Source organism: Lampetra planeri, chromosome 47 (genome assembly GCF_965212315.1).
Source record: "Lampetra planeri chromosome 47, kcLamPlan1.2.h2, whole genome shotgun sequence".
Taxonomy (NCBI): domain Eukaryota; kingdom Metazoa; phylum Chordata; class Hyperoartia; order Petromyzontiformes; family Petromyzontidae; genus Lampetra; species Lampetra planeri.
In genome coordinates, this window is record NC_136153.1 from 569,017 (window position 1) to 581,775 (window position 12,759).

A 12,759-nucleotide genomic window follows, 5' to 3' on the forward strand; every position below is an offset into this window, starting at 1 on the left:
AGCACGTTTAGCTATGGGAGGAAACTTAAAGAACCCGGAGCAAACCCATGCAGAACAGGGGGGAGTAGAACATAAAACTCCACTCAATCACACTCTCACACACCGTGCAGAACAGGGGAAGTAAAACAAACTCCACTCACACTGACACACCCTGGAGAACAGGGGTCGTAGAACAAACTCCACTCATTCACACTCTCACACACCGTGCAGAACAGGGGGAGTAGAACATACAAACTTTACGCAGAGAGGCGCACAAGTTGGGAATCGAACCCAGAGGCTTCTTGCTGCTAGGCGCGAGCGTTACCACCGCTCCGCTAAACCACCCAACCATCCTCTTTAGGAGGGCGGCGGTGGTGACAAGTCTCACACGATGAGGGGCATGGCCAGAGTTTACACAAGCCGGAATTCCAGGGTAGGGGGAAGGGGGGTGTCTGTGTTAAAGGCGCACGACACGGCTTTCACCATGCCCCGCTACTGGATGGAGCTCTCGCCTGTCACGTCAAGGTTCCCCAGAGCGGCACGTTTTAAACACAGCTATGGCACCGCGGTTTGATTCGCGTGCCGGTGATCATGTAGAAAAACGTGCCCAGGTCCAAACTTGTTTCATGTGGCTGGTAGCAACGTGAAGTCTCATCAAGAGCCACCTTTAGAAAGTTAAAATGCATTGGTGGACCAAGCCAATATCCATTGCCAAAATCCATTGCCAAAAACACTGAACCACATTTCGAGTTTGTCCGTTATATGGCAGCGCAGCAGACGAATGTATCACTCCCGCTGACCTGCAAACGACCGTCACCCAGGGGTATGTATGTATGTATGTTCAACTCTTATTTTACACCATACGGAGGTGTGGGTAGCATGAGGAGCTGTGAGGGTCACTCAGGGGTAGCATGGGTAGCTGGAGGTGCACCTGGGCCCCGCGGTCATTCACGAGCTCGACAGACCAGCGCCCCTCATACAGGATCCACACGAAGATGCCTCCATCCGCGTCGCATGTCGCCAGCTTCTGGTATGGCTCGTTCCAGCGCACAAGCACAACCTGCGCACACATATGCACGCACACACACAGGAACACAAGTGTGCACATGTACACATACAAATGCACGTGTACACGCACAACAACACCCGCCATTCGTCATTAAGTGGCGGTGATGTCACCACGGTGCCTATGCCAGGCCAGGTGCACTTTGAGGCCAGGTAAAGTGTCGAAGGCTCGCTGCAGGAGGTCACGGGAAAGACCCACGTGCCATGGGTTGACTGACTGGTAAATGCACCCGCTGTGCCCCCAACTGTACCAACTTGCTGCATTTTATCCGCCTGGCACGCCGCTTGTTGTTGTGAGCGTCACTCTTCCGCCCTCCATTGTTATTTGAGGGCGACTGATCCACATCCTTCCATACAGCATCAGTCCATCTCTTCTCCAGCCCGTGTCATGCCTGTTTAGCCCCCTCTATCAGGCCAAACAGAAGCTGCTTGAGCATGTGGTGGCTGGGCATGCGGGCTACATGACCCAGAGAATGCAGCCTTGCCTCCTGAAGGAGCTCACCGATGGAACTTTGTCCAGATCTTTCAAGGATTTTTGAGCTCCTCACAATCCAGCCTGGTTAAACCCAGGATGGATTTTAGGCAGGCCAGCCTAAATGTTTCTAACCGGCACAGATGTTCAATTAGAGGTCCAAGTTTCACAAGCATAGAGAAGGGAGGGCATGACTGTGGTTGAGACGACCCAAAGCTTTGTGTGAAGCTACAGACCATTTAGCTTCCACGCAGCATTACCCAGCCGATGAAAAGATAATGCCACCTGACTGATTCGGAGTGAGACCTCTGCTGTCAAACCAGAGCTGGTCATAAACACACTGCCCAGGAATGGAAAACTCTCCACTCTCTCCACAACTGCTCCATGACCAATAGGGAGTTGAGGGGGTGGAGCGTTTGATGGCATAAAATACCCAGCCAAGTGCTTAGTAAGATCCCACTTCTTAGTGGCACACTCCAGGTTGAGCAGCAGCACATGCACACACGCACACATATGCACGCGCATACATGTACAGACATGCACATGCATGCACACACGCACATACATACACACGCACACCACACAAACTATACACACACCACTAAAACCATAAGCACACTAAGCACACTCCATGGTAAGGGTGTTGGTGCTAGTGAGGCTACTGGTGAAGTTGTGGGTGAGCGCATTGCGCGGTTGCAGCGTGATTGTGCTAGTGATCTTGAGTGTGCTGGTGTGGGCGTCTGTGCCGGTGAAGGTGCTGATGAGGGTGTGGGTAAGTGCGCTGTGTGGCTGTGGTGTGGTCGTGGAGGTTCCGGTGAGCGTGCCAGTGAGCACGCCGGTCGATGGCGAGCGTGGTCTCCGCCGCTGCTCACCTCGCTGTTGTGGCCGCGCAGGTTGAAGTTGACGCGCTGCGGTGTGGGGCGCTCGCGCCGGCAGTGAGAGCTGCAGAAGGTGACGCCCACCACGCCGTGCGCATTGCCCAGCGCGAGCCAGCCTTCCTGGTAGCATCGGCGCCGGCACACGGGCCGCTCTCGCTCGCTGTGCGGCACGCGACCCTTCCATGATGCGCACAGCAAGTTCGAGTCGCTGTAGAGCACTGGGGACTGCTCCAGGGCGGCAAACATGGCTACGAGCGGCGGGGGGGAATGGTGGAGGGAGGAGGAACAGTGGCGTCGGTGTCAGTCGCCGGTGATGGGAAACCGCTGCTCAACCGTGCCCATCTGCGCGCGGAGAACGGGTCCACGTTTAAAAAAAAAGAGATGGAACAACACATTTAAATGATCCGTGTCGGTCTCTGGTGAGCCAGCGCTATTCCGTTTTCCCATCCTTATACTTTAAAGTAGTTAATATAAACATTTGAGTGCAATTTATTATTATTATTGTATTATTTTTTGTGCGCTCAGCGCGCGACACAGCACGAATTTGCGCATGCTCGAAACGCTAACAGGGGTTGCCCCTAGCAACGCACACACGATCGGAAAAAATTATCATTCGCGTAACAAAAATGAAAAAAAATACACAAAATGAGGTAAATTTTTCACAGTGTGATGTCCTCTTCTCCCCCCCCACTCCGATGCGTGCAGTTACTACAATACAGTCCGTAGATGCCACCACTATAGGCCGTAGATATGACTGCAGAGAGGGCGGGGGGATCGTGGGTGCGGGGGGGGGTAGCGGCCCAGCCCCCAGCCTGCCAAGGTGTCACCTCGGCCGGCTGGGCAATCTAGGCGAGGCCGGGGGCTCTGCGTGGGACTAGGCCTCACCACGACAATGTTAAGTACTATTTTCTTGCTTCTTTCGCTAAACTCACGTAGATAGAAACCTATTATTTAAATAATCACCTTGCAATTATTAAATGTATTATGTTGGTGTGCAGACAACTAATATTTATATTTCTTGCTTCTTTCGCTAAACTCACGTACATAGAAACCTATTATTTTAATAATCACCTTGGAAATATTAAAATATTAATGTTTGTGTGCTGACAACTAATATTTCAAAATGTACTTGGTTAATATTAATATATTTATTATTATTAATTAGTATTGTGTCTAAGTCCTTGTGTACGTGTGAGTCCATGTGCGTGTCTGCGACGATGTTAGTGCGTGTGTACATCCATGTGTGTGTGCATAAGTCGATATGTGTGTGCAAGTCCATGTGTGTGTGTGTGTGAGTCGATGTGTGTGTGTGGGTCGATGTGTGTGTGTGTGTGAGAGTCGATGTGTGTGTGTGTGAGTCAATATGTGTGTGTTAGTCGATGTGTGTGTGGGTCGATGTGTGTAAGTCCATGTGTGTGTGTAAGTCCATGTGTGTGTGTGGAGTCCATTAGTGTGTGTGCGTCGATGTGTGTATAAGTCGATATGTCTGCGTGTAAGTCGATGTGTGTGTGTGGCTCTATGTGCGTGTGTGAGTTCATGTGTGTGTGTGTAAGTTTATGTATGTGTGTGTAAGTGCATGTGTATGTGTGTGTGTAACTCCATGTCATCTCGGTCATCTCGGTCAGTCGACCCGTGGCACCTGCTGGGTCTGCCCCATGACCTCCTGCCAGCGGGCGTTCGACACTTCACATGGCCTCAAGGTGCACTTGGCCTGGCACAAGCGTCGTGGTGACGTCACCGCCACTTAGTGGCGAATGGCGGTTGTTGTTGTTGTTGTAACTCCATGTGTGTGTGCCTAAGTCGCTGTGTGTGTAAGTCGATGTGTGTGTGCGTTAGTGGATGTGTGTGTCTAAGTCGATGTGTGTGTCAGTCGATGTGTCTGTGCATGAGAGTCGATGTGTGTGAGTCGATATGTGTGTGTGTGTTTGTCCATGTGTGTGTAAGTCCATATATGTGTGTGTTCGATGTGTGTGTGAGTCTATATATGTGAGTCTATGTGTGTGTGTGCGTCGATATGTGTGTGTGTAGGTCGATGTATGTGTGAGTCTATGTATGTGTGTGTGTGAGTAGATGTGTGTGTATAAGTCGATGTGTATGCGTGGGTCCATGTGTGTGTGTAAGTCCATGTGTGTGTGTCTTAGTCGATATGTGTGTGTGTGTGAGTAGATGTGTGTGTGTAAGTCGATGTGTGTGCGTGGGTCCATGTGTGTGTGTAAGTCCATGTGTGTGTATCTTAGTCGATATGTGTGTGTGGGTAAGTCGATGTGTTTGTATGTGTGTTGGTCGATGTCTGTGTGTGTGTGAATCCATGTGTGTGTAAGTGAAAAAAAAGAACAATTGTGTGTGCGTGTAAATCGAAGTGTGTGAGTCGATGTATGTGTGTGTCTAAGTCCGTGTGTGTGTGAGTCGCTGTGTGTTTGTAAGTCGATATGTGTGTGTAAGTCCATGTGTGCGTGTGAGTCCATTAGTGTGTGTGTGAGTCGATGTGTGTGTTAGTCAATGTGTGTGCGTCGTGTGTGTGTGTAGACAACTAAAATCCATAAGTTAGTACATTTTAAAATAATTACGTGTGTGTCTAAGTCCATGTGTGCGTGTGAGTCGATGTGCGTGTCTGCCTCGATGTGTGTGTGTGTACATCCATGTGTGTGTAAGTCGATGTGTGTGTAAGTCCATGTGTGTGTGTGTCGCTGTGTGTGTGCAAGTCTGGCAAAACAACCTCCTACCTCCTCGCGGTGCCGGACGGGCAACACTGTCGTGGGCAGTGCTGTGGGGGGAGGGCCAATGCCCATTGGCCTCTCCCCTCATGGCGTCTGTGACCACCACAGTGGCTAAACGGGGGCTCTGGACGGGTGCGAGGGGCTGGTAACCCCTCCACCTTCAATTAACCACCACTAAACTACGAATTAAACATAAACCTGTAATTAATAAGCTTGTGCCGGAGGCCCCGGGGGGTCAGGCTTTTATGACGTCTCCTGGCCAAACCCCATTTGGCGGAGCCAGGAGATTGAATTTTAACCCTCGGGGCTTCTCCAGAAACAACGAAAAACCATTGCGGATGGCCACGTGGAATGTTCGAACGCTCACTGCGGAGGAGAGGCTGCCACTCCTCTGTCGGGAGCTGGACCGGTACCGCCTGGATCTCTGTGGCATTCAGGAGGTCCGGTGGACCGGTTCTGGCTCCTGCCACCATGAGGGGTGGACAGTCCTCTACTCGGGGCAGGAGACTGCCAAACAACAGGGTGTGGCTCTTCTTCTGAACAAAAGAATGAAGGGGGCGTGGGAGCGTGGCGGTGAGGTGTGGGAAGCTGTAAGCCCCAGGATACTTTGGGCTCGCCTTCCCATCAACCAGAGGCGAGGAGTGGTGGTCGTGGTTACTTATGCCCCCACCGAAGACGAACATCCGTGGAGGGATGCAGGCAAAGCCGATGAGTCGGACGCTTTCTATGACCTCCTGTCACAGGTGCTGGCTAAAGTGGCCACTCGGGACAGAGTCATCTTGTTGGGTGACTTCAATGCCCGAGTTGGTCATGATGCTGGCACCTGGTCTGGAGTGATTGGAAGGCATGGGCCAGATCAGCTCAATAATAACGGTAGGAGGCTGCTAGATTTTTGTGCAGCCCATGGGCTTGTAATTACCAACACGCTCTTCCGGCATCGGCGCATCCACACAACATCATGGATGCATGCCGGGTCCAAGCAAGAACATCTGCTGGACTACATAGTGACGGACCAGCGGATGCGAGCCCATGTCCTTGACACCAGGACCTACCGTGGAGCTGATCTGCCCTCTGACCATCGACTAGTCATCTGTAAGATGCGCCTGCCATTCTTCCACTCCGGTGGTGGGTGTACACCCAGGATCCCATTCCAACCAAAAGTGGCCTGGTCTAAGTTAGCTGATGAAAGTTGCAAGCGAGAATTTCATCATCGCTTGCAGCTGGGGTTGGCATCGTCCCCCACTCCACCTGATGTCGAGGGTAAATGGGCGAGGTTTAAGACTGTGACTCATGCAGCTGCAATGGCTGCTTTGGGTACTCGGTCCAGACCTCCCCGGGAACCCTGGCTGACGGAGGAGGTGTTCAGGTTAATTGAGAAAAAGCGACAGGCCCACTCTCATCGCCTACAGCATCCCACGTCAGAGAATGAGGAGGTTTACCGCAGCCTTCGCTCGGAGGTTCGGAGAGCCGTAAGGCGCTGTAAGGATGGGTGGTGGTCGCGGGTTGCTGAGGAGATGGAGTCTGCCTCAGTGGCCCGTGATCACAAATCACTATTTAACTCCATCAAAAAAGTAACCTGCAGCGCCACACCTATTACCATCATTAGAGGAAAAAACGGTGATCCAATCTCCGACCCCCAGGAACTGGTTTGCAGATTTGCTGAGCATTTCTGTGAGGTCCTGGGGGAGGGAAAATCTCTCAGCCAGGAAAACATCATGGCACAAAGTGGGGATAACCCTGCTGAGGCTGCGGTGCCTCAAATATTGGAAGAGGTCACCCCCTGTGAGTGGCTGGCTGAGGTACCAGCTGTTGAGGAAGTACTGAGGGCGATCCGGAGTCTGAGACCAGGGAAGGCACCGGGCAGAGATGATCTCCCAAGCGAAATGCTGAGGGAGGGTGGCGTTTGTGCACAGACTGCCCTATATGACATCATAACAACAGTCTGGACCACTGGACGGGTTCCGCAGGACTGGAAGGATGCCCTGGTGGTCCCCCTCTTTAAGAAGGGGGACCGTACCGACTGTAACAACTACAGGGGCATCTCACTCCTCAGTGTGCCGGGTAAGGTCCTGGCAAGGATTATTCAACATCGCCTTGCTAGGCACGCTGAGGAGAGGCTTGCGGAGCCCCAATGCGGTTTCAGGAAAGGGCGGTCCTGCACAGATGCCATATTTTCTGTCCGTCTGCTACAGCAGAGGTGTAGGGAATTCCAAAAAGACCTACATCTCTGCTTTATTGACCTGGTCAAGGCCTATGATACCATCAGTCGGACTGGGCTCTGGGTTGTTCTTCGTGCTTTCGGAGTCCCTGACCCTCTGCTCACGATCATTAAGGACCTTCATGATGGTGAGCGGGCCCGGGTAAAACTACGTGGCCGGGAGTCGGAGCCTTTCCCTGTACACCTTGGGGTGCGACAGGGATGTCCTCTGGCTCCCACATTATTTAACATCTATTTCGACTGCGTAGTTCGTGAAGCCTTCAATAGCTGTACCGGGGGAATTACCATTTGGTACAGATATAATGGGAGGCTGATCGACGCCCGGGTGCGATCAAGGGATGGCTCCCTATTGGTCAACCACGTTATGTATGCCGATGATTTGGTAATAGCTGCTCATTCAGAAGAGGAGTTGGAGACGCTGCTGCTGAGACTGGAGCGTGCCACTAAGAGGTGGGGCCTTACCATCAGCCCCACCAAAACTAAGCACCTGCCTGGGTATTTTGTACCATCTGGCACTCCACCCCCACAACTCCCAATCGGTGATGGGGCAGTTGTGGAGAGAGTGGAGAGTTTCCCATACCTGGGCAGTGTGCTTATGACCGGCTCCAGTTTATCAGCAGAGGTCTCACTCCGAATCAGTCGAGCGGCAATATCTTTTCATCGGTTGCGTAACGCTGTGTGGAAGCTACCTGGTCTGTCGCTCCGCACGAAGCTTCAGGTCTTCTCGGCCACGGTCATTCCCTCCCTTCTCTACGCTTGCGAAACGTGGACCCCCCTAGTGGAGCATCTTCGCCGGTTGGAAACATTTAGGCTGGCCTGCCTACGATCCATCCTGGGTTTAACCAGGCTGGATTGTGTGAGGAGCTCACAAGTCCTTGAAAGATCTGGGCAAAGTCCTATCAGTGAGCTCCTCCGGCAGGCAAGGCTGCGTTGGCTGGGTCATGTAGCCCGCATGCCCAGCCACCGCATGCCTAAACAGCTTTTGTTCGGCCGGATCGAGGGGGCTAAACGGGCGCGGCACGGGCTAGAGAAGAGATGGAGTGATGTGGTACAGGAGGACGTGGAGCTGAGTGGACTTGCCGATGACTGGTACCAGCGGTGTCAAGATCGGCCTCAGTGGAGGAGGCTCGTGAAGGACGCTACTGGGCAGTTGGAGGCAGTCGCCCTCCAACAACAACGGAGGGCGGAGGAGCGACGCTCACAACAACGAGCGGAGCGCTGGGTGGCTAAAGCACAGCAAGTTGGCACAGTAGGGGGCACAGGTGGTGCATCAGCCACTCGTCTCGGTCATCTCGGTCAGTCGACCCGTGGCACCTGGGTCTGCCCCGTGACCTCCTGCCAGCGGGCGTTCGACACTTCACGTGGCCTCAGGGTGCACATGGCCTGGCACAAGCGTCGTGGTGACGTCACCGCCACTTAGTGGCGAATGGCGGTTGTTGTTGTGCAAGTCGATGAGTCTGTGTGTGGGGCGATGTATGTGCATGTGTGTCGATGTGTATGTGTGTGTGTAAGTCGAAGTGTGTGCGTAAGTTGAAGTGTGCGTAAGTCCATATGTGTGTGCGAGTCGATGTGTGTGTGAGTCGATGTGTGTGTCAGTCGATGTGTGTGTGAGGGGAGCGGTAGTGTAGCGGTTAGCGCGCTGCACTACAAACCTGGCGACCCGGGTTCGATTCTCGCTCACGGCAAACACCAGTGACGATTATCTGAACCGGTCCTGGGCCTCCCCTAGGTCGACTCAGCCTCAAATTAGTACCTGGTCCAGTGTGTAAACATCACCACTAGGGAGACAAAGGCGGTCGGGCGTGGCGCTGGCCACCCACCCCCTCGTGTACCGTTCTGGCCTTCATAGGTGCTCGCTAACAGCACTTGCCCCTACAGTCTGTTAAGGCTATATAGGGGATCTTTGTTGTGTGTGAGTCAATGTGTGTGTCTCAGAGTCCATGTGTTTGTGTGTGTAAGTCGATGTGTGCGCATAAGTCGATGTGTATGTTTTGTAAGTCGATGTGTGTGTGCGAGGCAATTTGTGTGTGTAAGTAGATGTGTGTGTGTGCAAATCGATGTGTGTGTGACTGAGTCGATGGGTGTGAGTCGATGTGCGTGTGCATACGTCGATGTGTGTGTGAGTCCATGTGTGTGTGTGTGAGTCGATGTGTGTGAGTCGCTGTGTGTGTGCAAGTCGATGTGTGCAACTCCATGTGTGTGTGTCTAATGGGGGAGCGATAGTGTAGCGGTTAGCATGCTGCGATATGAACCCGGCAACACGGGTTCGATTCCCGCTCACGGCCAACACCAGTGACGATTATCTGAACCGGTCCCGGGCCTCCCCTACGTCGACTCAGCCTCAAATTAGTACCTGGTGCGGTGTGTAAAAACATCTCCACTAGGGAGACAAAGGCGGTCGGGCATGGTGCTGGCCACCCACCCCCTCGTGTACCATTCCGTTCTTCATAGGTGCTCGCTAACAGCACTTGCCCCTAAAGTCTGTTAAGGCTATATAGGGGATCTTTGTTTTTTGTGTGTGTGTCTAAAGTCGATGTCTGTGTGTGAGTCCATATGTGTGCGAGTGTGTTAGTCGATGTGTTTGTATGTGTGTGGGTCGATGTCTGTGTGTGTGTAAGTCGATGTGTATGTATTTTTTGCCTGGGCAACGCCGGGTACTTCGCGCTCTCTCTATGTGGATGTCCCTCTCTGTTTGTGGGTTGTCTCTCTGTGTGTGTCTCTTTGTGTGTGTGTCTCTCTCTCTCCATGTGTATCTCTTGCTCTTGCGGGTTTCGTTTTGCCCGGCTCCCTGACATTGACATGCTAATCTTCTCATTGGCACACCCCGGTTGCTGGAGCCGTCTCACATTGACATGCTAATCTCTTACATTTACGTACAAATTCCTTCTCTAGCTCTGCCCACTTACCCTTGGGTTGGACCCACCAAAAGCTTATATAAACTCTTGTTGCAGCAGCTTTTTCTCATACGTCAGCAGTTCTCCTGCTGTGTTTGTTTCCCCTGATGGCGGTTGCTTGTGTTGCGATCGAAATGTCGTGATCTATTAATTTTCTATCTACGTGACTTTACCGAAAGAACCACAGAGTATTGTATTATAGAATCGATAAATTATATTATAAAGTCGGTAGATACTACTGTAGAGTTAGTATAGATACTACTATAGTCAATATATACTACTGTAGTGATAGTAGATACTACTACAGTCAGTATATACTACTGTAGTGATAGTAGATACTACTACAGTCAGTATATACTACTGTAGTGATAGTATACTACTACAGTCAGTATATACTACTGCAGTGATAGTAGATACTACTACAAATACTACTACAGTCAGTATATACTACTGTAGTGATAGTATACTACTACAGTAAGTAGATACTAATGTAGTGATAGTAGATACTACTATAGTCAGTATATACAACTGTAGTGATTGTAGATACTGCTATCAAGTTGGTAGATACTACTATAGTCAGTAGAAACTACTGTAAATTCACTAGATACTACTATAGAGTCAGTAGTTATGACTATAGAGTCGGTACATACTACTGTAGAGTCGATAGACACGCCTATAGAGTCGGGAGACACCACTGTAAAGTCGGGAGATAATACTGCAAAGTCGGTAGATGCTACTGTAGTCAGTAGATACTGCTATAGAGTAAGCAGACACTGCTATAGTCAGTAGATACTACTATAGAGTTAGTAGTTACTACTATAATCAGCAGATACTACTATAGAGTAAATAGATACCACTATAGATTCAGTAGATACTACTGTAGAGTCAGTAGTTACTACTGTAGTCAGTATATACTACTATAGAGTCGGTATATAATACTACAGTCAGTAGATACCACTATAGTTAGTATATACTGCTGTAGAGTCGGTATATACGACTATAGTCAGTAGATACTGCTTTAGAGTCAGCAGATACTGCTATAGACAGCAGATACGACAATAAAGTTAATAGTTACTACTATATTCAGTTGATACTACTGTAGTAACATCGCGGATGTTACTGTGTGGTGCCGGCCCTAGAGGGGCACGGCGTGCGATGTACTCGCATCGCCGACATCACGTATGTAGCGACATCGTGTATGTCACTGTGTAATGCCGGCTCTAGCGAGGCAGGGCGTGCGATGCATTGTCATCGCGGACACCGAATAGGTGGGTGTAGTACCAGCCCTAGAGGGGGCTCAGTGAACGCTGGGATAGCGCAGTGGCACCACGCATGGCGTGTAGTGCTTACTCCTACAGGAGGGAGTGTGAGAGTGTCAGCCATGGGATGAGGTTACCCTAGGCCATGGCACTCTGGTTGACCCTGGAAGGCACGTGACCAGTAAGATCTACAAGGGCCCCAGGTGGGGGCTTGGGGGTGGTCAAGTGTCAGGGTGAGATCCTACAGGAAGAGTCGAGAAACGACAAGAGGTTTCTCGAAGGTGGTCGTGGTCAAGGGTGGGGCTAGCCACGATCCAGCAGCATATAAACCGGGTCCACACAGGGACCGGGGTTCAGCGTGGCTGTCATCTGAAAATCTACGATCTACAATCTACATCCAAGAAGACGTCACCAACACATGGACGAGGACCCCAGATAGTGTCCTGTCTGTTGTAGCTACACCCAGTAACTAGTGTAGTTAGTTCTAGATTTGAAGCTTTCGTGACTGCAAGTATTCATATTCTTAGGTTTTCGATAAAGTCACGTAGGTAAAAAATTTAAATTAATAAAAGTAAAATAAAAACAAAATAAAAATCACGACGTTTTGGAGGCAACACAAGCTTCCGTCTTCAGGTGGAACCGTCACAGCACGATAGCTGTATCAAGTAAATGAGAGATTACAAGAGATACTACCCCATATATATACTGGTTGAGGGGGGGGGGGATGGGCCAGGAACGGCCCACTTTTTTATTATTATGGTAAGGTGCGGCTTGAGACTACGGCTAGTCTACATAACAAAGGACTGAACCATAATAAAGGCGCAGTCCTTTGTTATGTAGACTAGCCGTAGTCTCAAGCCGCACCTTACCATAATATTAAAAAAGTGGGCCGTTCCTGGCCCATCCCCCCCCCCCTCAACCAGTATATATACAGGGTAGTATCTCTTGTAATCTCTCAATTAATTGATACAGCTATCGTGCTGTGACGGTTCCACCTGAAGACGGAAGCTTGTGTTGCCTCCGAAACGTCGTGATTTTTATTTTGTTTTTATTTTACTTTTATTAATTTTAAATGTTTACCTACGTGACTTTACCGAAAACCTAAGAATATAGTGTAGTTAGCCTAGTGGTCCACCACCATAGGTTATCTGGTAAGGGACAGTAACCCCTTTGTGTTATGTGTTGGTGTTGTAGTGTCATAGATGGGCCACGCTTACTGGCCAGTGGTAGACGAGGTCCATCTGCAAGGGTGCCCCATACCGCCAAGGAGGGGGGGG

At 50.7% G+C, this 12,759-nt stretch overlaps 1 protein-coding gene across 2 annotated transcripts in view; it reads right to left on the minus strand.

The window, feature by feature from the left end:
* Nucleotides 1-12,759, minus strand: part of TULP4 (TUB like protein 4) — a 52,538-nt gene that overhangs the window by 22,714 nt on the left and 17,065 nt on the right. For both annotated transcript variants that reach the window (XM_078615385.1, XM_078615384.1), the window contains exons 2-3: nt 2,389-2,642; nt 911-1,039 (exon numbers count right to left, since the gene is read on the minus strand). In XM_078615385.1, coding sequence (XP_078471511.1) covers nt 911-1,039; nt 2,389-2,640 — 381 coding nt within the window. In that variant the 5' untranslated portion in view covers nt 2,641-2,642. The remainder of the gene's footprint in view (nt 1-910; nt 1,040-2,388; nt 2,643-12,759) is intronic.